The sequence below is a fragment of the Bos grunniens genome, chromosome 24, assembly GCF_055505025.1.
Source record: "Bos grunniens cultivar Pamir isolate PY7600 chromosome 24, Bosgru_T2T1.0, whole genome shotgun sequence".
Classification (NCBI taxonomy): Eukaryota; Metazoa; Chordata; class Mammalia; order Artiodactyla; family Bovidae; genus Bos; species Bos grunniens.
The window spans coordinates 32,060,635-32,085,064 of NC_141188.1; the positions used below are offsets into that span (position 1 = coordinate 32,060,635).

The 24,430-nt window shown below is 43.1% G+C and overlaps 1 protein-coding gene across 2 annotated transcripts in view; it reads right to left on the reverse strand.

Annotated features, from left to right (window-relative positions):
• Positions 1–15,563: 15,563 nt before the first annotated feature.
• Positions 15,564–24,430, reverse strand: part of TAF4B (TATA-box binding protein associated factor 4b) — a 108,936-nt gene continuing 100,069 nt past the window's right edge. For both annotated transcript variants that reach the window (XM_086372902.1, XM_086372903.1), the window contains one exon: positions 15,564–17,370. In XM_086372902.1, coding sequence (XP_086229028.1) covers positions 17,203–17,370 — 168 coding nt within the window. In that variant the 3' untranslated portion in view covers positions 15,564–17,202. The remainder of the gene's footprint in view (positions 17,371–24,430) is intronic.

Genomic DNA, 24,430 nt, shown 5'->3' on the forward strand with positions numbered 1-24,430 from the left:
TCCCTCCGCCAGCATCACTCCCCCCCCTCCTCCCCCCGCCCCCACAACCTCCTGGCCCTCTTTGTAATTCAGGGCTTCCATTCCAGCCTGGATGATGTCGGCACCACCAGAAGGGCTGCTTGGATCTCAGGGTACTCATCTCCCTCGCCCCTGGCACCCATAAATGCACATCTGATCTCACATAACCCTCTTGGGGCTCAGTTAGCAGCCTACTGTGGTATCTGGGAGGGATTTCTTCTCTCAAAGACCCCCACAGTGGACAGACTAGGCTTCTGGGCCATGAACGAGTCCTTCTGGGCCATGAACGAGTCCTCCCGCCCCACTCCTTCCAAAGAGTGACCAGGGAGCCTGGGGGTGGTTAACGGGCCTCTAATGGGAGCCCAGGGTTATGGATCGATGGTCTAGAAGTAAGACAGGTCCTCCCATCATGATTGTGCAGCTGGAGGTGTCGCTCCCAGGATGACAGGGCGCTGAGAGGGGAAAACGCAGAGCTTCCCTCCTCGGTTCTTCAGTCTGAGAGGCAAGGTCCAACCCCGTGAGGGAGAAATAGCTGGGACCCCACACGGCCCCCGACGGGAGGAGGGGAAGGGGCGATGAGAGGAGAGGAGCCAGGCTTCTGTTACAGAACACGCCGGGAGGTGCTTAACCAGAGTTCCTGGCTTAAACGGCACAGGCGACCTGCTGGCGCTGGCTTCGAGGAAGTGACGTAAGAGGGTTCTGAACTCGGAGGACTCACCTAAGCCCGCGCAGGAAGAGCCCGGAACCGTGCCCGTGACTCAGAGGTGGCGAGTGCTGCCGCCAACAGTCAGGAGAAACGCCCCCCACCCCGGCCCCGCCCAGCCACTTTGCTCCTGCTGACTTCCAGAAATTCCATTCCAAGGGAGCTAAAAAAAAAAAAAAAAGATCAAGTCCCTAATGACAGCATCTATAGGCACTTCCTCCCCCCGGCTCAGGCTACTGGGCAGCTAGGAAGCTCCCCAGATCCCAGTGCCTGGCGAGGGGACCCCTGCTCTTGCTGAGCCCCACCCCCTCAGCCCCACCAGGGCTGACAAGCCCTGCCTCGATCTTCATACCTCTAAAACCAGACCTGGGCGTCCCCCGCCAAGCGAGGCTGCAGCAAAGGGGCACCTTGTTTGCATATTCCCACGGCACAAGTCACGTGGGGCCCCAGTGGCCCCACCACACGTGAGGCCGTGTGCATACAACCCGGAGCTGTGTCCTCACCCATCCCCACCGGTACCGCCACGGAGGAGGAGGGTGGGCATGGGGCAGAGCAGACCCCAGAAGAGGCTCCAGGGTCTGACATGGCAGTGGCTCAGGCAGCTGGGCAGTGACTCACCCCCTGGCTGCTCTCTCGGTGGTGGTGCCAGGCAGGCAGGTGGGCACGGCAGCCGTGAGATGCTCTATCCTTAGTCCCGCTGCATGTGAAAGACCAAAACCCATGGTCGGCCATGACTGGTATGTGGGTGTGACTGGTGGGCAAAGGGGTAGACTATGAAAGCTGTTTCTCTCATGCTTAAATTGCAGCAGGCCTTACCCCTCAGAAAGCCTGCGTGGGTACCATCAATGTATCATTTAAAGGGCGTATATCATGTATATCATTTACAGGGGCAAGGGCGTCTGGGATGCATGCCCTGTGTAACCACTGGAGGGTTGATCCCAGACTCCTCAGATGGCTTACAAAAGCTGTCTGTCTGCACTCTCTCCCAATGTGCTCCAGCCTCAAGAAATGAATAAGTCCTCAAATAAAGATACATCATGGACCTTTGCCTTTTGCTTGGACAACCTTCCTTCTCCTACGAGTCTAGGTAAAGTGAAAGTGAAAGTGTTAGTCACCCAGTTGTGTCTGACTCTTTGTGACCCCATGGCCTATAGTCTGCCAGGCTCCTCTGTCCTTGGGATTCTCCAGGCAAGAATACTGGAGTGGGTTGCCATTTCCTCCTCCAGGGGATCTTCTCATCCCAGGGATCAAACCCTGATCTCCTGCATTGCAGGCAGATTCTTTACCATCTGAGCCAGTAGGGAACTCCTGGGTAGCTCCTAAATTTCCCAAGTCTCTCCCAGAGCAGGCCTCCTTCCTGTGCACCTGGCAGGGCCTTGCATGCCTCCCGTCCCAGTACTGAGCACACCCCACGCAGCTGCTTGATGACAAGTTTGTCACCTGTCAAGGATATAGTTCACCTCTGTGTACCCATCACCTTGCTTGGGGACAAGGACATGTGATAAAATAAAAGCAGGTATTACTATTCCTGGGTCAGGAAGATTCCCTGGAGAAGGAAATGGCAACCCACTCCAGTATTCTTGCCTGGAGAATTCCATGGACAGAGGAGCCTGGAGGGCTACAGTTCATGGGGTCGTGAAGAGTTGGACACAACTGAACAACTAAACAAAAAAAAAACAATTACTATCCTTGAACTATTTGATATTTGTTTTCAAGAAGGAAAAGAAACTGAAAGAAAAGACAGAAAGTGAAAGAAATAGAGTTGATACAAACAAGAATGAAAGCCCTCCCACTGCACTGGGTTCACCCGGAGCCCTCTCCACACTGTGTTCCAGCCACGTGCCTCCCATATGTCTCATCTACACAGGAAGCTCCAGGGACAGAGCGTGTGTCTCCTTTATCCTAGAATCCTACTGTATGAGCTGTAGTGCCTGGTACACAGTAGGCACCAAATAAATGTCTGCTGGATGTTAGGCAAAACCAGTGAATGCAAGAAATCCATAGACAGGAGCAGCAACTACATGTTGAGGGAAAATGGTGGAATGCATTGGAGTGTATCCAGCCTACAACCAAGACACATGTACACTTGGAAGCAAGAGCCAAGTCTTAGCCACAGCTAAGATAGTTGCTGTTAAGTATTTTGCCAGACAGCTCAAGCAAATGCCCAGATGTCAGGCTCTCAGGCTCCCAAGGCCAAGTTCATGGCCAAAGGGGACACCCTACTAACTTGATAAATGATTCAAACCTCTGTCCCCCTGGGTACCAGCTGTCTGTTTTGCTACTGACCATTTGTTGGCATTATTCTTATCTGTAAAATGAGGTGCCTGTTAAAGGCTCTCAAACATCCCTTAGCCTGCTCATGTGTATAATTCCACCCCCTCAAAAGCTCTGCAAAGGGGATATTCTGTAGCTAGATTTATTTATTTATGACCGTGCTGGTTTTCATTGCTGTGTGTAGGCTACTCTCTAGTTGCGGTGCATGAGCTTCTCATTGCAGTGGCTTCTCTTGTTGCTGAGCAACGGGCTCTAGGGTGTGTGGGCTTCAGTAGTTGTGGCACACAGGCTTAGTTGCCACAGAGCACGTGGGATCTTCCTGGGCCTGGTATCAAACCCATGTCTCAGATTGGCAGGCAGATTCTTAACCACTGGGCCACCATCGAAGTCTTCCATAGCTAAATATTGAATGAACAGTGACCACTACAAAACCTTAGAAAAGTATTTTAGACCATAAGATCTATTTATGAGTGGAAAATTCATCAGGGAAAACAGGATTGCAATGGTACTTTTTTTTAGAGTCATACTATCAGTGCAACATACATAGTTCATTCATATAGTAGATCTGAAATGCTGTACTATTATTGCTACCAACGCCACTACTACAAATGCTTTTATTATCAAGGTGTCCATTTAGATCACGGAGAAGGCAATGGCAGCCCACTCCAGTACTCTTGCCTGGAAAATCCCATGGACGTAGGAGCCTGGTGGGCTGCAGTCCATGGCGTCACTAAGAGTTGGACATGACTGAGCGACTTCATTTTCACTTTTCATTTTCATGCATTGGAGAAGGCAATGGCAACCCACTCCAGTGTTCTTGCCTGGAGAATCCCAAGGACAGGGGAGCCTGGTGGGCTGCCGTCTATGGAGTCACACAGAGTTGGAAATGACTGAAGTAACTTAGCAGCAGCAGCAGCCATTTAGATCAAAGGCATTCTGATGCAAATCAAAATGGAAATTTAAAATATAAAAGAGGTGGGAGAATTTGGTTAGAAATGGGATAGATGTTAATAATCTCTTCTGAGAGGGTAAGACCAGATAGAGTGACTCTCCAAGCCAAGTGCTGGCCCCTGTAACTGGAAGCAAGGTGATGTTTCTCTTGGGCAGACAATCCTTCCAACTTCTCTCCAATCCTCCATGGCACTCACCCCTTTGAATGCAGTTCCTGTATGCAGTCAGGTAATTTGTCCATTGCTTTAATAAGTTTAGGCCCGGTTCTCACGTTCATCTGGATCTGAAACTGACTCAGTTGTTGATAGGTTGCATAAGGTAATTTTTAAAAATACTACCTGTGTTTCTAGACAATTGTGCATCATTAAATTCATTCTAGTACTGTGTCTTCAGGCAAACTAATCTCTAAAGGGTTTCAGTTTATCATCCTGAAATCTGACTGCAAGGCTAAGGCTCAGTACACCTTTAAAATCCTAAGCTTGGATCTTATCTGACCCACAGGGGTGTGCAGTTTTAAGAAACCTGCATCATGTGTGCTAATTTGTTTCAGTTGTGTCCGACTCTTCGTGACCCCGTGGACTGTAACCCATCAGGCTCCTCTGTCCTTGGATTCTCCAGGCAAGAATACTGGAGTAGGTTGCCATGCCCTTCTCCAGGGGATCTTCCTGACCCAGGGATTGAACCTGTGTCCTGCATGGGCAAGCAGGTTCTCTACCACAAGTGCCGCCTGGGAAGCCCCCTAAGCAAACTTAATATTCAGAGAAGTCGTAATTTACCAAAGACCAATGAAGGCAGTGATAGGTAGAGCAATGCTTCTGAAACTTAAATCACACACATACAAATCCCCTGGGCATCTTGTTAAAATGCAGATTCTGACTGAGCAGCTCAGGGGTGGGGCCAAGGTCCTGCATCTAACAAGCTCCTGGGGAGGCCTGTGCTGCAGGTCCCGGGACCACAGCTTGAGTGGCAAGGGTATAGCATGCCCGCTATGCTAAAGCCTTCCTGTAAACAACACTGCCAATGGCACTTCCTCACGCTCTTGTCTTGCGTTATACCTGTGACACAGCTTTCTGACCCAGGGACCAGCCCTGACCCCAGAGCAACCATCTATAGGCTGGCCAGTCACCTGTGGGGTAGTTTAGCACAAAATCATTATCCAAAAGGTATGAATGTCCAAAAGGAAGAGCATTTATTTAATCCACCCACATGCTTCCTCTGTCTTGGGTGGTTTGAATGTGACACCCAGATGCACGCGGGTGCAGGGAGGACACATTTGCAGGGAACAGAGAGCAAGACAGCAGCAGAAAATCAGCAGGAGAGGCAGGGACCGGGATTCCAGAGAAAGGGATGCCGAAGTCGAGGGGACAGGACGACAGGACTGCTAGAGTGCTGTATGGTGAGGACTTTTCATTCTCCCAGAAGCCTGACCACAGGTGTGTGGTATTCTGGAGTTTCCCGTAAGCTCTGATTATAGCCCATGAACGCACACGCCTTGAACATTTCTCTGTACTTTGTGACCCTAGAAGTGATCCTGCTCTTTGAATCAATCCTTTATTTCATCTAGGTGGTTACTGGAGTAAACAGCCCTGAGGCATCTTAGTTAGCGTCACTTAAGCCCATGTTTCTCACACAAACAGAAAGTACCACTTCAGATCATCTCACCGGAGCCAGATGACCACTTCTACCAAAAAGCCACGGCAGGGGCTTCCCTGGCGGTCCAGTGGTTAAGCATCTGATTGCGGTGTGGGGGAGCATCCTGGTAAGATCTGGTAAGATTTTACATGCCACAGGGCAGCGAAGCCTGCGAGCCACAACTACTGACTCCATATATCCTAGAACCCACGCTCGACACCAAGAGAAGTCACTGCAATGAGGTGTCTGCACATCGAAACTAGGGAGTGACTGCCACTTGCTGCAACTGGAGAAAGCCTGTAGAGCAACGAGGACCTAGCGCAGCCAAAAAAATAAAAATAAAGAAAATAGACTGATGCTTGAGGGCGGCAACAAGTTTCATGGTCTCAAAGCCAGCCCTGTCTTGTTCAACACACTTCTGGGCAGACAGAATGAACACAGAAGGCACGCTGATGCAATGTGTAGGTGACACAAGGCTGAACAGGATAATGGGTTGCACAGTGGATTGAGCTTGAACTCAAATGTCCTCACTGAGTGACAATCAAAATACGAATGATCAGGACCGGCTAGAACAGGCCCAAACTAACAACACAAGGCAAGCAGAGCACAGTAAGGTTCTGTTCAGGTTGGTAGAGGCAACTGACAGCCAGGTGCTTCTCCACCTGCAGTGAGGACGGGACACACCTGGGGTTCTCTCTAAAAGGCAGGTTCTGACTCAGCAGGTTTGCAGTGGGGGCTCGAAAGCTTTTCTGACAAGTTGCTGGGTGAAGAGGGTGCTGCCGGACCACTGGCTACTCGGAGTGCGAGGTCACTTCAGTCGTGTCCGACTCTTTGTGCCCCGTGGGCTGTAGCCCACCAGGCTCCTCTGTCCATGGAATTCTCCAGGTAAGAATACTGGAGCCGGGATGCCCTTCTTCATGATGCCCTTCTTCCCGACCTGGGGATGAATAGCGAGGCTGAAAAAGCCCTGAGCGGTTTGTCAACCATACGTTCACACGACCACAATCAGATTTCACACGAATGAATGGCCCTACTATCCTCTGATGCCCCAGCCCCTTCTGCTGTATTGCATTTAGGACAGAAAACCACGTTTTAATGTGGCCTTTAGTGGAGTAGAATGTGACCAAGAGAACAAATAAAATTCTGAGACATCTACAATCTACGTGGTGAGAATGGAAGAACTGGGACGCTTCAGCAGACAGAAGGAAACACCATGTGCAGGATATGATATAGCAGCTATTGCTAGATATTTAAAATGCTGTGAAGAGCTCCAGAGCATTAGAAAAACAAACTGAAACACGACACAACAACCAGGCTCCTCTGTCCATGGGATTATCCAGGCAAGAATACTGGAGTGGGTTGCCATGCCTTCCTCCAGGGGATCTTCCCCACCCAGGGGCTGAATCTGCATCTCTTACGTCTCCTGCATTGACAGGCTGGTTCTTTACCACTAGCTCCACCTGGGAAAGCCCATATTACATTTATAGTTATTAGCAATTAACTGCTATGATAGTTACATCATGTTAGTGATTTACACATTAGATGTTTATTTCTCAGTTGTGTATAGTCTAAAATGGATGTTCTTGGGACTTCCTTGGTGGTCCAGTGGTTAAGACTCTGAGCTTCCAATACAGGGGGCAGGGGTTCAATCCCTGGTCAGGGAACTAAGATCCGACATTCCTCATGGTGCGGCCAAGTGAATAAATAAATAAATAGGTATCTTTGATTAGCAGTTAGCTTTGCTCCAATTGGCAAATTCAGTGACCACTGCTCCTTCCCTGTGGTGGCTCTGCCAACATCATGAACCTTGCAGGGTCTTGATAGAAAGGAAAAGAGCAAGCAGGTCACACACAGCAGGTTGTCAGGAGCCAGCTCTGACAGGTGACACATCACTTCTGCCTGCACATGACTGGCCAGACCTCAGAAACAAGGTCACATTCAGTGACAGGGAGACTCAGAAACGTGGTTAAGCCCAGGAAGAAACGGACGTGGTGAACAGCCAGCTACTCCCAGCTGCTTTCTCTCCTAAGGCTGCTCTGAGGGTGATGGTTTAGACAGTGCAGAGAGAATGCTGAGTTTGGTCTAGTCCCTGTTAGTCATCGCTCAACAAACTGCTGTTATCACTTAACTTTGGAGAACAAATGTAGTTCCCAAATATTAAATTATAGGGAGACAGATTTCAGATCAAACCAAGACAAAAGAGAAGGAAATGGCAACCCACTCCAGTGTTCTTGTCTGGAGAATCCCAGGGATGGAGGAGCCTGGTGGGCTGCCGTCTCTGGGGTTGCACAGAGTTGGACACAACTGAAGCGACTTAGCAGCAGCAGCAGCAGCAAGACAAAACAAAGAAATAATAGTTCAATTATGGATTCTGTGATGACAGTAAGGTTCCCATCACTGGAGCTATTCAAGTAGAGGACTTTGGCTTAAGGGAGGCCAAACGGAGTTCCTTTATTCATTGAATATTGGACCAGCTAACCTTTGAATAGCCTCAGAAATATCAAGAACCTTGGGCTGCAAATAAGTGGTTTGATTCTAAGGGGATTTGCACACAAATGTGGTAAACGGGACCACATCAACATCCTTGTTTTATGGACTCTCACCTTTGTAGCCTAGCCTGCACCTCAGCAATGGATGTCACTCAGTAGCCTTGAAACAAATGAGACCAGATAAGAGGATGCAACATCCTACCCTGTTGCTTGACTTGATATCTTTTTCTCCTTATCTCATGCCTGTGTCTGCATCGGGAAGATTTGGGAGAATGGCATTGAAACATGTAAAATATCATGTAAGAAACGAGTTGCCAGTCCAGGTTTGATGCACGATACTGGATGCTTGGGGCTAGTGCACTGGGACGACCCAGAGGGATGGTATGGGGAGGGAGGAGGGAGGAGGGTTTGGGATGGGGAACACATGTGTACCTGTGGCGGATTCATTTTGGTGTTTGGCAGAACTAATACAATTATGTAAAGTTTAAAAATAAAATTAAAAAAAAAAAAAGATGGATTAAAATTTCATCCTTGGAACCTGAGGTTTGAATCCTCCCTTGAGATAACTGCAGACTATGTCATGAAAACAAGTTTGAGAATCTGCTAGATGATTGATCCTACATTAACATTTCAGGCAGATCCTGCTGGTTTCTGACCTTTACAGATTACACTTGATAGATTTTTCTGTGGGGTTCTACCTAGAATATATGCAGACTTCTTCTAAGGGCCTTTCCCCCAAACCCGTAGCAACTGTTTTGCCTAGTTATTCAGTAAATCCATAAGAAGTAGACAGAGGCTGGCCTTTGAAAGTTGCAGAAGGCAAAGCACATTCTTTAACAAGTTAAACAAGGCATGCCTGTAATCTCTTGAAGTTCTTGCAGAGGGGGCCCGAGGTCACGTTTATAAAAAAAAAAAAAAATGTCTAATACTTGACACCTGTTAGAATCTGCACTTCCACATGAAATAAACTTATGATTTCCTCACCGTGTGGAGAATTTACTTAAGAACAGTCAACATGTACATAACATGCAAAATCTCAAAAGGCTTCAGAAGACAGTTACTTGAAGACACTTCTGTAAACAGCAGGATGGCAGTCTACACCACATCAGACATGTTGCTCAGAACAGAGTCACCTACTAGAAACTTCTGAGCCTAAAGAGGAGAGACGTGGGGAGAAGGGGAAGACAAGGGTCTTGACAGACCACCAGATTCTAAGTTACCTGTTTCAGGAGACACAAAATCAACCAACCCCTTTTCATTTTAATAACCATGATGTTTTTTCATTACTCTGCAAGTCAGAGGCAGAAAATAAAGTATCAGGAATATAAATCATACACAGTATTCATCCTACTCCCTGTAGTAGGGTGAATAGTGTCTCCCCTCCCAAATCCATGTCCGCTTGGAAACTCGGAATGGGACCTGATCTAGAAATAGGGTTTTTGTCTCCTGTGGAGCATATGTTACATGGCAGCCTGGATGGGAGGAGTTTGGGGGAGAATGGATACATGTGTACGCATGGCCGAGTCCCTTTGCTGTTCACCTGAAACTGTCACAACATTGTTAATTGGCTATACCCCAATACAAAATAAAGTTAAAAAAAAACAAAACAAAACAAACAGAAATAGGGTCTTTGCAGATGTTAGCTGAGGGTCAAGATGAGATCAGACCGGACTACAGTGGGCTCTGAATTCCATGCCTAGTGTCCTTATAAGAAGACGCGAGGACACAGAGAAGACCTGGTGAAGAGGGAAGCAGACTCGAGTTCTGCTGCCACAGCCAAGGCCAGCAAAAACCACCGGAGGTCAGAAGGGCAAAGGTTCTCCAAGAGCCTCTGGAGGGAGTGTGGGACTGCCGTGGGACCTTGATTTCAGACTTCTGGCTCCCAGAACTGAGAGAATTTAACTGTTTTTAGCCACCCAGTTGTGGCAATTTGTTATGGCAGCCGTGGGAGCCTCCTCCAACTCAGGAGAGATCAAGGGCACTTGAATAGTTCTTTGGTTGGGGTCTGTCCAGTACCACGCCCAACTTACACTTCTTGATAACACCAGAAGACACGGAGAAGACAAGATGCACCATTTACTCAATTGCTCTCCTTGGCATTAACAGCAACCACTGTCTACTCTGACAGGAATTAACACTCCCAGGAAGCACCCTGTGAGATACTCGTATCTCCATCTGAAGGTAAAAGGTTCCTTGGAGACTGCCTGGCACAACTTCACACCTCTATTCAGGGAAATAAAAACCTAAGACAGGCTTCCCAGGCGGTGCAGTGGTAAAGAATCTGTCTGCCAAGGCAGGAGAGGCAAGGATCGTGGGTTTGATTCCTGGGTCAGAAAGATCCCCTGGAGAAGGAAAACGGGAACCCACTCCAGTATTCTTGCCTGGAGAATTCCATGGACAGAAGAGCCTGGCGGGCTACAGTCCATGGGGTCACAAAGAATCAGACATGACTGAACATGCATGCACACGCATAAACCTAAGTCAGGAGATTTCAAGAAATCAACCAGCAAATCTTTACCTTCCTCTAATCTTCAGGTAAAGCCTCCATTAAAATTACAAACCATAAAGTTATGAGTCCTATAGTCTAAATCTCATAGGTAACATTTCCACACTAGCTTTGATTCTGCTCAGTAGTTTATATATGCAATTTTGGCAATTCTTCTCCCACATTACCTTCTCACATAGAGGCCCAATGCAAATAATGACACCTCTCTTCAGGGAATATATGCTACTTCACATTATTAGTGTGTTTATGTATCTTGAGTCCGTATCTCTGACTAGAGAACCCCTCGAGGACATGGACTCTGTCTTATGCATCTTTGTTCCCCATGCTTAGTCCCTCAGTCGTGTCTGACTCTGCGACCTCATGGAATGTAGCCTGCCAGCCTCCTCTGTCCAAGCAGATTCTCCAGGCAAGAATACTGAAGTAGGTTGCCATGCCTCCTCCAGGGGATCTTCCCAACCCATGGACTGAACCCAGGTCTCCCACATTGCAGGCAGACTCTTAACTGTTTGAGCCACCAGGAAAGCCCTTGTTCCCCACAGTGCAGAATATTTTTATAAGTTTGCCAAATGAATATTTCGGGATCAAGCAATCCTTCAGGGATCACTCCCGGGAACCCAAATTTAGATCATCCCTATTAAGATCTACTTATTACCTTTAAATGAAGAACATCAATCTTACAAAAAAAAAGAGGTTGAAGTGACCCTCAATTCAGGTTAACTTGCAATCCTAGTGTTCATGGTGGAAGGGTCCTGTCAGTGAAACTTTATAACTGGCACACTCAATTCTTAGCTTAAGTGATTTTTCCCTTTCCTTCTCCCTACCTCCTACTAGAGAAAACCTCTACTCCCCTTTCTGATTTCTTCATGATGTGTGTTTATTAGAGGAACATTGTTGACACACTCAGATATGACTGGATTCTTCTACTGAGAAAAGAAAATTTACTGAACAGTAAGAAAATCTGAGACTAAAATCCCTCAAGGAAAATTTCAGTGTAGTTTTCTCAAAGATTTACAGCAAGATTTTTCTAGGATTCCCGGGCTGAGACACAGTATAAACTGAATAAAGAATAATGAGATTGTGAAAATGGCAATGGATAGATCAGTATGCTCCCATACAGAAATAAAGGAGGAATCCACAACTACATGCTTATATGTATACAGACTATGTCTGGTGAGGGAAATATGAAACTGGAAAAAGTGGGTGAACCCAGGGAGGGGAGCACAGCACCTCTGCAGTCTGTTAGCAGGAGAATTACTTTGGCATGCTCTGTTATACAGTTTGATTGTTCACAATATCTGTAATAGTTTCAATTAAAAAATTTAAAATAACAGCATGGCTTCATTACTACTTCCAACCCTGCTGCTGCTGCTGCTGCTAAGTCACTTCAGTCATGTCCGACTCTGTGTGACCCCACAGACAGCAGCCCACCAGGCTCCCCCGTCCCTGGGATTCTCCAGGCAAGAACACGGGAGTGGGTTGCCATTTCCTTTTCCAATACATGAAAGTGAAAAGTGAAAGTGAAGTCGCTCAGTTGTGTCCGACCCTCAGTGACCCCATGGACTACAGCCTACCAGGCTCCTCCATCCATGGGATTTTCCAGGCAGGAGTACTGGAGTGGGGTGCCATTGCCTTCTCCGACTTCCAACCCTACAAGAAAGTTAATCGGCAATGCCATGGACACAAGAATTACTCTGCTTATTAGATGTAAACTGTGCCTAAATGTTTAAAAAAAAAAAGCTGTTTCAGTGCAGCAAGGCATATGAAAATATCTGAAAGGCTAATGACATTAAAAACAAAAATTAGCTACCAGGTCATATATAAACATAGGCTATATTATAGTTTTATTTCCTGTAGAATCACTGACTCCTGTTAACATTAAAGTTTCACACTTAGTTGGTTCATTGTACAAGGAGGTATGAAGTCCAACTCAATCATCCTGAGACCTTGGTTCCTTATTTTTCTAAAGAATATGCCCTAATACTGCTTGTGGGTTTTTGTTTTTTGCTGCAAATACGATATAACTGGTATAAATGGTTTTAATTCTAAATAAAGTTCTGCCAACATTCTAATGAAACAAAATTTACCTCAAAGCAGATTTCAAGAAATACGGGCTTTAATTTTTATTCAACATAATTTTGGAAATTCTAGCCACAGAATCACAAAAGAAAAAGAAATAAAAGGAATCCAGACTAAAAAGGAAGAAGTAAAACTGTCAGTGTTTGTAGATGATATGTTACCAAAAAGACGCTATCAGAAAACTAGAGCTCACCAATGACTTTGATAAATTTGTAGGATGCAAAATTAATATACAGAAATCGGTTGCATTTCTATACACTAACAATGAACTATCAGAAATTAAGGAACAAGCTCATTGACCGCTGTATAAAAAACGATAAAACACCTAGGCATAAACCTACCTAAGAAGGTAAGAGACCTGTACTTGGGAATTTATAAGACACTGATGAAAGAAACTGAAGATGACACCAACAAATGGGAAGATATACTATGTTCTTGAATTGGAAGAATTAATATTGTTAAAATGACCATACTATTCAAGGCACTGAATCTACAGATTCAATGCAATCCCTATCAAAATACCTACGGCATTTTTTACAACTGCAAATAATTTTAAAATTTGTAAGGGAACACAAAAAAATCCCAAATAGCTACAACAATCTTGAGAAAAAATAACAAGAGCTGGAGGAATCATATTCCTTGACTTCAGACTATACTACAAAGCTGCAATAATCAAAACAGTATGGTCCTGGCACAAAAACAGACACACAGATCAATAGAACAGGAAATAAACACACACACGATGGTCAATTAATTTATGAAAAAGGCAGCAAGAATATACAATGGAGAAAAGGCAGTCTCTTTAATAAACGGTGTTGGGAAAACCAGACAGCTACTTGTAAAAGAATGAAATTAGAAATTCTCTAACACCATTTACAAAGATAAACTTCAAAATGGATTAAAGACCTAAATGTAAGACTGAATACTACAAAACTCCTAGAGGAAAACACAGGCAGAATACCCTTTGACATAAATTGCAGCAATATTTTTTGGATCCGCTTCCTAAAGCAAAGGAAACAAAAGCAAAAATAAACAAATGGAACCTAATTAAATTTAAAAGCTTTTGCCCAGCAAAGGAAACCATCAATAAAATAAAAGGACAACCTGCTGAATGGGAGAAAATACTTGCAAATGATATGACCAATAAGGGCTTAATATCCAACATATATGAACAACTCATATAACTCAACATCAAAAAACAGCAGAAACAACAAAAAACCCAGTTAAATAATGGGCAGAAGAACATTTTTCCAAAGAGGAAATGCAGATGGCCAACAGGCATATGAAAATATGCTCAACATCACCAGTCATCAGGGAAATGCAAACTAAAACCACAATGAGATATCACTTCACACCTGTCAGAATGGGTATCACCCAAAAAATCAAAACAATCACCCAACCCACAAGTAACAAATGTTGATGAGGATATGAAGAAAAGGGAACCCTCATACACTGTTGGTGGGAATGTAAATTGGTGCAGCCAACTGGAAAAATGAAGGTTTCTCAAAAAGCTAAAAATAGAGCTACCATATGACCCTGCAATTCCACTCTTGGGTATAGATAAAAAAAAAAAAAAAACAACCCAAAATGCTAATTTAAAAAGATACATGCACCCCAATGTTCATAGCAGCATTATTTATAATTGCCAAGGTATGGAAGGAACCAAAATGTCCATCAACAGATGAATGAATAGAGATGTGGTATGTATATATGTATATACACACAATGGAGTACTACTTAGCCATAAAAAATAATGAAAATTTGCATTTGCAGTAACATGGATGGGAGGGCATTAAGCTAAGTGAGATAAGTCAGAGAAAGACAAATACCATATGATATTACTTACAAATGGAAATCTAACTAGTGAATAAAAACAAAAAAGCAGCAGCCTCATAGATACAGAGAGCAAACTAGTGGTTACCAGTAGAGAGAGGGGAGGGGAGAAAGGGTTATTATAGGATTACATGAAATCATATGTGTGAAACTTCTGAAAATTGTAAAACACTAAAGAACTATAGAATTGAAACTTTCAGTTAAAAAAAGACAAAAACAAATATAGGCTTTGAAAGAATGTTAAATTCACCTTTTTAAAGAGAAGAATCTTATAGATATCCTCAAAGAGATAATTTAAAAGGTCCATCAGTCATATTAAAATTAAACGAATAAAATGGTGAATTTTATATGTAAAGCATGTCCCAATAAAGTTGCTTAAACACAGTAAATAGATGGAGAATTTCTGGCACTTTGCTCTTTTAGTTTTCATCACGCAAAGTAAATATATTATGAAGGCACAGAGCCTCAAACGTCAGTGCTTAAGGGGATCAGGCAAGGGATTGTGAGCTTGTGCCCTCACATCTAAAGTAGACAGCCAGTGGTTTGACTCCAGAAGGTCGTCACACAAACGCGTACAACTAATGACTCCAGATCATCTAATTTTTCAAAAGAACTGGAAATATACTTTTGTGAATTAAAATATTGGCAGCAACATGTGAGTCACAGAGAATTCACTTAAGAGATCAAATTGGCACCAGGGCCACCATTCTGCAAACTGAATGGAGGAATACCTTGGGTCCACTGTGTTTGTCCTTTTGTGTGTAAGATCTACTCCATGACCCAAAGTTTAAAATGTATAATAAACATAAATTTGGAAAAAGGAATAGCTGTGTAAGAAAACTTTGATGAGTCAAGAAAAGCTTTTGTAATGAATATGCATAGCTTTCATTGTGAGTCAAATACCATGCAAATTTACAACTATGTCAAAGAAAGTGATACAGGAGCTTGGATCTGAAGTGAGGTTCTAGAATGCTCATTCTCCAGAGTAACAATCCGAGCCAAGAAAGATTCACTGCCCGGCCCCCAGCTTCATGGGCGGACTTCCAGAGATGTTGCCCAAGTCAGTGATTGTGCAACGTTATTCTTATAATAAAATAATTATTTTAATGAAGTATTTGCAATAATTTTAAACATCTGATCAAGAAGATTATACACAAATATGGGAGTGTGCTGCACTTTACCAAAAAATAAAGCTAAGCATTTAAATATACAAAAACAACTTTAGGTACAGATCTCTTCTTAAAGGACTTTTTTTAAACATATACATAATTTATAGCATTTTTACATAATAACTTGCTGAAACAGAAAATGTGGCCAATTTAAAACTTACTACAGTACAGAATATGGCCATAACAGTCCCAGAGGGAAGAACAGGATGAAGAATAACATACTTGAGGTTTTTTTTTTTTTCCCCTGAACTCTTTTTCTAAGAAGCACAGCTTCCTCCCCCACCCCCTTTTTTTAAAAAACCTTCTTTGGAGGATTTACTGACTCTTTCTGTATGTGATTCTAACTACAGTTATTATTTTTTCACCAGCTACATGCCAAAAAAGTCGAATTAAAAAAAAAATAGAGGGTTTGCTTTGAAAAATGTCAGCCTCCTCTTTAGAGGAGTATACATGTAACATGCTTCTCATAATATATGCAGAGCCAAGATCTCCAAGAGTAAGATGCTGACATTACTTTTTGTGTACAGAACCCAAAATGGAATCCATTGTTAAAAATTTCTAATCACTGATTAGGATTTTTTTTAATTCAACAAGATGCTTAAAACTTAGGCTAAAAGAGTTTATAAAACTATCCTTCTTGAGATTTGAAGCAATACACAAAACAAAGAATAACTTTCTTTTGAAATACTGTAATTTGAAAATGTTTGACACATTTTCCTTTTTGGTTGGGCTGTGATTTTTGTTTTTTCCCTGTTAACAAAACATGTATGGGCTGCTTTGGAGTTCCAATTTGATCTGCCTCCTCTTAGGTGTATAAAGCATCAGTTTGGAGGCAGTACCCCATCATTCCTTCGTAAACTATCTTTTCCAATTTTCAATGAGGTATACCAGCAGCTTCAATGTATAGCATCCTTCCCTGACAAGGATGTCCCCTTGGTATCAGAGCAGCACGTAGCACGTAGTGACATGAACCAGGGAACCTCGGGCACAAACTATCACCATTTATCAATGTTTTGACATCAATGGGTCTCAGCTGACCAAAGTCACCACTGGGCCTTTCCCTGTGGCTTGTCACCTTCAACCACAGAAGGTGACTGTCATAGTTAGCTTAGCAACTTCTGATTCCAGCCCAGAAAACCTAACGCTTTGAGTCAGGTTCCGTGTAGGATGAAATACATACAGTTTTCTGGTAAGTAAAGACTCCTCTTGTCCCCCTGCATCTCAGTGCAGGATGTAACAGGGAGAGACACCTTACCTGTTAACAAGTGAAGCAGGCAGTAACAAACAAAGCCTTGCTGTAATTAAACACGTACGAAGGCAGAGGCCTACTACGGTGTAAACCGTATGTCACAACCAATTTTCAGGAGACAAAGCTGAATCCTAGTCATTAAGAACCTCATGGGATATATAAGCACGATTTAGTAAAAGTTTATAACTGTAAACAATGGTCTCCCCTACTGGTGATTATTTTCTAGAAACTGAAATGTGCAACAACGCTCTCGACATCTTCTTTGGCAGTAAGTAGCAAGGGTCTGGATGACGGGGCTGTGGTCACTTCAGGAGGGCCAGGTATAGAGCTCGGGAATACTTCATATCCCTCTCCTGCTCCATACAGAAGATCAGGTCCCTGAGGCAGATTCTCGTGATTCTTGGACGAACCAGCTGCTTGCTGGCTGTCAGACTGGACGTCCCAGAAGCAAACAGGTTGTCTTTTAAACCCTAAACAAAATAAAGGGAGAAGCAAGTATAAAGTAAGCCATCTTTCAAAGAGAAATCTGTCAGCTCAGCAAGAGGCTGCTCTCCTCTGGCTCCTGAGTTCGGTGCTGGAGGTCACATCACGATGGAGCTCAACCAGGTCCTCCAGCACTGCAGGCTGTCAGGGGAGCCGCAGCCGGCACACCTGCTTCATGCCCTCACTCTCTCTCTTACCTGGACCACAGCCAGAGCCTCTTAACTGACTTCTCCACTGCACTCCATTCTTTGCCCACACAGCAGGGCTGACCGTTCATTCAAGGTCTTAGAAAAACTTTTGGGAGTGCTGGATGTGGTCATAACTCCACTGTGGCGATGATGTCACTGGCTTGTATTTGCGGAAGAAACTTTCAGATTACACATTTCAAATGTGTGCCATCTTTTGTATGTCAATTATAAAAGTAAAAGTCTCACGTGACTCAGATCCCACCACTCCATGGTTTACAAACCTTCAAGGTCCCTCTCTGTCCGGAGTAGCTATCTGAGCACGTGGTATATATACTCTGAGAGCTACACTTCTGCACAGGATTCTCATCTTTCCAACAATGCTGCGGCTAGTTACCTGGGTGTCCCCACTAAGTAAATGAGGAACCTGACCTTGGATAGGTTGACACAACTGTTTAAGGTCAGACAGCAACACTGAGCAAAGACTCAATTCTTAACTTGGTCTAAAGTGAATGCTCTTGGTCTGTTCTGTGTTGTGCTGCTGCTTAGTCACTTAGTTGTGTCCAATTCTGCGACCTCACGGACTCTAGTCTCCCAGGCTCTTCTGTCCATGGGACTTCCCAGGCAAGAATATTGGAGTGGGTTGCCAATTCCTTCTCCAGGGGATCTTCCCAGACCAGTGATTGAACCTGCATCTCCTGCCTTGGCAGGTAGATTCACTGTGTCACCTGGGATACCATATCAGGTACAAACTCATTACCTGCTTCCCTTTAGCCTTACTTCTCACTGCCAAGATCAGCAAAAGGCCATTCCAGACCAATCTACCTATCCTTTAAGACTCACTTCAAATGGGTCTACTTGCCTTCTCCTTTCCTGCAAGAATTCTCTCTGTGGCAACTGCTTTACACTGTAATTTGTACATGCCATACACACTAGATTGTAAGCTTTCTGAGGACAGGAACTATTATTTCTATGTCATCTAGGGCTTAGCCAAGTACACAGGACAACATAGATCATCAGCAACACTTTCTCAATTGAATGTACTGATTTAAAATAGAACAATCTCCAGTGTGAGTTCTAAATGTCATTCAAAATGGAATGAAATCCAGTATTTCTGTATTAAGATATTAAATTCTCTTATCAGTATGTCTATACATCACTATTTAAAAAAAGACTGAAGAAATAAAAATATAGAATACTCAGAATAATTTGGCAGAAATGAATCTTTTATTCTCTCATTCTTTTATTTATTTTTACTATACTTTGTTTCAAAACCATCTCAACTGGAATAGCAACTCTCCTTTCCCTCCTCAGAAGACTTTCTTCTAAAGGAAAGCTATATACCTAACATGGGAAGTGAATCTGATGGTTCCATTACTAAATTTTTATAACCATCAAATTTTAATTATTACCTCTTTCTGTTTTTGTTTTTTCTTCTTTTATTTTGATGGAAGGTAAAGAAATTCCCTTGAAGGTCTCTAAAACACTATGGTCAAAGCAAGTCAACTTAATTCCATACATGTTCACAGAATGACTGGCAACATTTTATTTCACAAATAAACTTTCCTTCAAAGATACTATTCCCTTTCAAAGGCATATGATATCACAATCACATTTCTACGCTCATTAAGTTAAACTTATTCAGAACCATTCATGAAACAAGTTTTGGAAAGTCCTGATTTTAAAAAAAGAACAACAAGATTACTCTTGGCTACACAATTGCTTGGTTACTTCTCCTGGAGACCCTCTATGGTGTAGAGCCTGTCTCTCATCACCTTTGCAGGTGTCTTGGTACAAATCTGTACAAATACGAGTGCCAGCCTCTGTAGCTCTGACTAAGCATGACAGTCAAGCACCAGCACATCACTCTTCCCTGCTTTTAGAGCACTGCTACTTAGAGGCCGTGTAACAAACATGAAATCTTAACTCTTGTAAATTATCACCGTCTAAGATTTTTACAGAATGGGACCACCAACTCAGCTTTGAAACGCTGGATAAAAGTTCACATTAGGACGAAAGTTAATGAAACACATGACTGAGTGGCAATTTTGTTGTATATAGGAGTTATCTGTTTAGAACTACAGCACATTTAACTAGGAGCATTTTTCATAGCCAAAGATTAGACATGCTGAAGCTGAATCTGTATGTTTACAAATGTTTCCTACCAAGAATTCACCAAAAATCACCCATGCAGTGTTTGACATGAAATTTAAATGGTTAGATGGATACACTAAGTCTTGGCAATTTCATTTCTATGTAAATATCCAGAAATATATCATGTCTTTTGATAAAAAGACATGTATGAGAATGTGTGCAGTACCATTCATAATGGCCCTAAACTAGAAACAGTCCAAATGCCCATGAAGAACAGAATAAACTCTGGACTATGCACACAAATGGAATACTACACAGCAGGAATAAACAGATTAACATGGACAAGTCACAAAAATGTTCAATGAAAGGGTCTAGGTGCAAAGGAATACACATGGTTTGATTCCATTTCTAGATTTAAAAACAGGCAAAGCTGTAGAAGTCAGGACAACGATTCTCTTTAAGGGAGAAGAATGGTAACCAGAAAAGGGGACAGGAAAGGTTTGCTGGGATTCTGGTGATGTTCTCTTCCTTGACCCGAGGACTGTCTGCATGGGTATGTTCATGCTGTGAAAATTCAGTAAGCTAACCTATGGTCTGTGTACTTTTCTGCACTGATGGTATACTTCAATAAAAGAATTTAAATTGCTACCCAAAGTCTTGTGTATGCAATAAATAAAAAGGGAAGTGAAGAGGAAAAAGAGGACAGAAAATAAGGCAAAATTATTAAATAGAAAAGAAAAATGAAGGAAAACTAATCATCTGGGTAAGGAACAAAGGGGTCGCAGTTCATGTTGGTCACGTGAGCAGCCTGAAGGATCCCCGGGAAAGAGCCACATTGCAGCTGCCAGCACAGGGTTGAAAAGGAGGTCATTCCAACAGGATGCCGCAGAAGGCCTGAGGCAATGTTATAAATGAAACAAACCCCAAGGGACATGCAGTAACCCAACAGAAATGTCTTTTATAATTCACAGCTCTATGAAGGTGACAGCATTCTCTTCTCCCAAACCAGTGGCTGGCTTGGAAAGCCAGTCTTTCTTGAACTTAGATACAAATATATAACAATTTTATTCTTAGGCTGATGATGTGGGAAAATCCACAGTCTGACTTGTCAGCTTCCCACTGACCTGGCCAAGAACAGTCAACTACCTCTTAATTATCCACGGTAAGGAGGGTGGAACCCAGAGTTGTAAAAACTCAAAATCTGCCCTCACCATCAGTTTTCATTTTCTTCTTTCTCACCAAGTCTTTTTGCCCAAAGTTGTCTAGGACTGATTTCTGGTTATGCTATTCAGTCAATGCCAAAGAACACAAATGTAGTTAGGAGACGAGAAGTTGTAAGAAGGAAAAAAAAAAAACCTCTTGGGACAATGTACTATTTGTTTCTGAAATAGAAGGTTTTCCCAATCGACTTTCTACATGAAGATACTCCTTAATTTGTATTCTTCATTTAGATGAAAAGAGGAGAAAAGAGAAGATGAAATTCAATGAAGATGAAAGAAATAATTCACTTACTAAGTGTACAACAGATGTTTTCAGAAGCATAACCAAACCTAAATGTAAGCATTCTCTAAAACTTCCAGGTCAATTAAGTTAGCCTGCATTTAGTTCAGTTCAGTCGCTCAGTCATGTCCGACTCTTTGTGACCCCATGAATCGCAGCACACCAGGCCTCCCTGTCCATCACCAACTCCCGGAGTTCATTCAAACTCATGTGCATCGAGCGGTGATGCCATCCAGCCATCTCATCCTCTGTCGTCCCCTTCTCCTCCTGTCTCCAGTCCCTCCCAGCATCAGGGTCTTTTCCAGTGAGTCAACTCTTTGCATGAGGTGGCCAAAGTATTGGAGTCTCAGCCTCAGCATCAGTCCTTCCAATGAATATTCTTCATTAAGTTGTTCAATTATATCAGTAAACAAAGTTTCATATTTTTAGAGGAACTTTTTTGATCTAATAAGGAACACTTGAACACTGTCAGTTATCAATAATTAAAAATAACCAATTATGCATATTTCTCAATACAGCAGGTAGGTGCTGTGAGGTAAAACTTTTAAAAGTGTCTCTACCTATGTTTTCTTAAATGATGTTACTGCTATACTAGCGAATTCTAGCCATCTGGGGGACTTCCTGGGTGGTCCAGTGGTTAAGAATCCATCTGCCAATGCAGGGAACATGGTTTGATCCTGGTCTAGGAAGATTCTACGTGCTGTGGAGCAACTAAGCCTACATGCCACAACTACTGAGCCTGTGCACCCCTACGGTCCGTGCTCTGCAACAAGAGAAGCCACTGCAATGAGAAGCCCGGACCCTGCCTATATGCAGCAATGAAGACTCAGCAGAGTCAAAAATAAATTAATAAATAAATGAAAAAATTAAAATACAGAGGAGGATTGAATGGTGGTGCATATAGGTTGTCTCCTCCACAGTAACCTCAGAAAAATTACTTAACTTCTCTGTGTTTTAGTTTCCTAATCTGCAAAACAGGAATAGTAACTGAGATTATAAGACTGGCCTAAGGATTAAATAGGAACAATGCCTGGCATACAGTATATTCTCTATAAATGTCATTTGTCAGTTTGGAGGCACTGTTTGTAAATTGGAAACAGTGTAACCCTAGTTCCAAGATCTTTCTTGCACCCCCTAGTTAAATCCAATTACACGTTCCTGCCTAAGTCCTATTCTTGTAAGTCCTGGTTAAAGAAATATCGATAATTTGTCCTGCCACCCCATCCGTGTCCCTCTTTGTGAAAATTTTAAATTTAAGTTGAGCTTTGAATGCTTAAAGCTACAAAGGAAACTAATGGGTATTACAGACATACAGCAAGTGGATGAAGGATGTGCCCTGGGACAGGAAGGTTTTCATGGGCTCCTCACATCAAATAGTGGAGGAGTGGCAGTGCTGCCTTACAGAACCAACCAGGCGTATCAGCACTATCTCCACAAGCCAATGTCCATTCCTTCCATTCTAGTCTCTGAATCGTAAGACCAAGAAAAACACAAACATGTCCTTGAATCTTAACAGTTAACCAGGAACAAAAGCTGGACATTTGTACCAGAAGGCAAAGAGCCATTATATTTCTCAGACTCTCTTGATCTTATTCTAACCCCATGTCACCATGGCAGCTCTTAAGGGATGACTCTAGTCTTAAACTTTAAGGAAAAATAAGAACCAGACGTAGGGAACAGTGAGTGGAAAGCAGATCTGGCTCCAGAACAAAAACAAAACACCTTCTAAGTCTTGGAAGCAAGGATAGATAAAAGTGTCCTGGATGTCTAGCTTTCGTGTAACAAGAACACTGAAAGTCTATACTAGAAGGCCTGAGCTTCCAGGCCTGAAGGGCAACACGGAGCAGAAGTTACGGATACTGAGCCGCGTTGTTGCCTGCCCTCTGCTGGTCAACAAGCAAAACTCTTGAAGTAATAGATCCTTCACCTCTATTACATTTATTTCAGAACACAGACAACCCTGCATGTTAATTTCCACCCTAGAATTTTGTCATCTCTAAGTTTCTGTGTTTCAGCAGTCTTTTACAGAAGTAATATGTCTAAATGGACTGATGTGACACGTAATCCTGGGTTCTGAATTCTAATTCTGGACTTCCACTGTGGCTCAGCTTGGTAAAGCTGAATTCTAATTCTAGCTGTGCAATTATGAGAGCTATAAAGACAATACTGGTTGCCCTGTGCTAATAACCACTCTCATCTTTACCTCCAAAAGAACACCGTCTTAAATTCTAGACCTCATTGTTCAACTTCCTAATAAAGAATGCGGCAAATCATTTTTGTTGTTGTTTAGTCACTCAGTTGTGTCAGACTCTTTTGCGAGTAGCCCGCCAGGCTCCTCTGTCCATGGGCTTTCCCAGGCAAGAATACTGGAGTATGTTGCCATTTCCTTCTCGAGGGGATCTTCCCAACCCAGGGATCAAACCTATGTTTCCTGCATTGGCAGGTGGATTCTTTACCAGAGGCTGGGGAAGACAGCTGTAAGTCATTACTTCTCCTGTTTTCCTCTTCTCTTTCTCACTTAAAGGAGTGGTAAAACCATTCACCTCCAATGCCTAAGCCAGAAAACTGGGTGTCACCCTCAAGCCTACCTTCTATATCCAAATTATCACTTCTTATTAGTTCTACCTCATTAATAGTTTCCAAATAATCCACATCTTTCTACATTTTCACTTCCATGCCTGAGATTACTTCATCAGCCTTCTAAGAAATCTTCCTATTTTCAGTATTAACAGTGTTCACACTGCAATGAGAATGATCTTTCTCAAATAAGTAATCTGGTAATACCATTTTCCTATTTAAAGCACTCCAGTGGCTAAAAATCTTCTCCAGTACCAAGTCCAAGTATCTAACCAAGACACAGTCAACCATGAGCATGACAAAGCTTCTCTCCACATTTTCATCTCTCATTTCCTTTTTACTACTCAAACTATTGATCATGCCATAGCATGTGTTCTCCAGTTTGTTTGAGAGAGTTACTTCTCTCCTCTTGGGATTCCTTCTCCAATCTCTGTCCAACCCTTGTATCACAGCACTTGACTAAGTTCTTCAAGACTCAACTCAGGTAACATGTTTTTCCAGTGTTACAAACACACTTAGCCCTGGCTGAGATGAGGGGCATCTCCCGGGGACTTCAGTGCTCTCTACTTTACCATCACATGTGTTCAATGCAACACAACTACCTAATAACTTGCCCACTCACTGGAAAGGAAGGATTTTGGACTTGTGAATATTTTATATATATGGCACTTAGCTGCTATCCAATCAACAT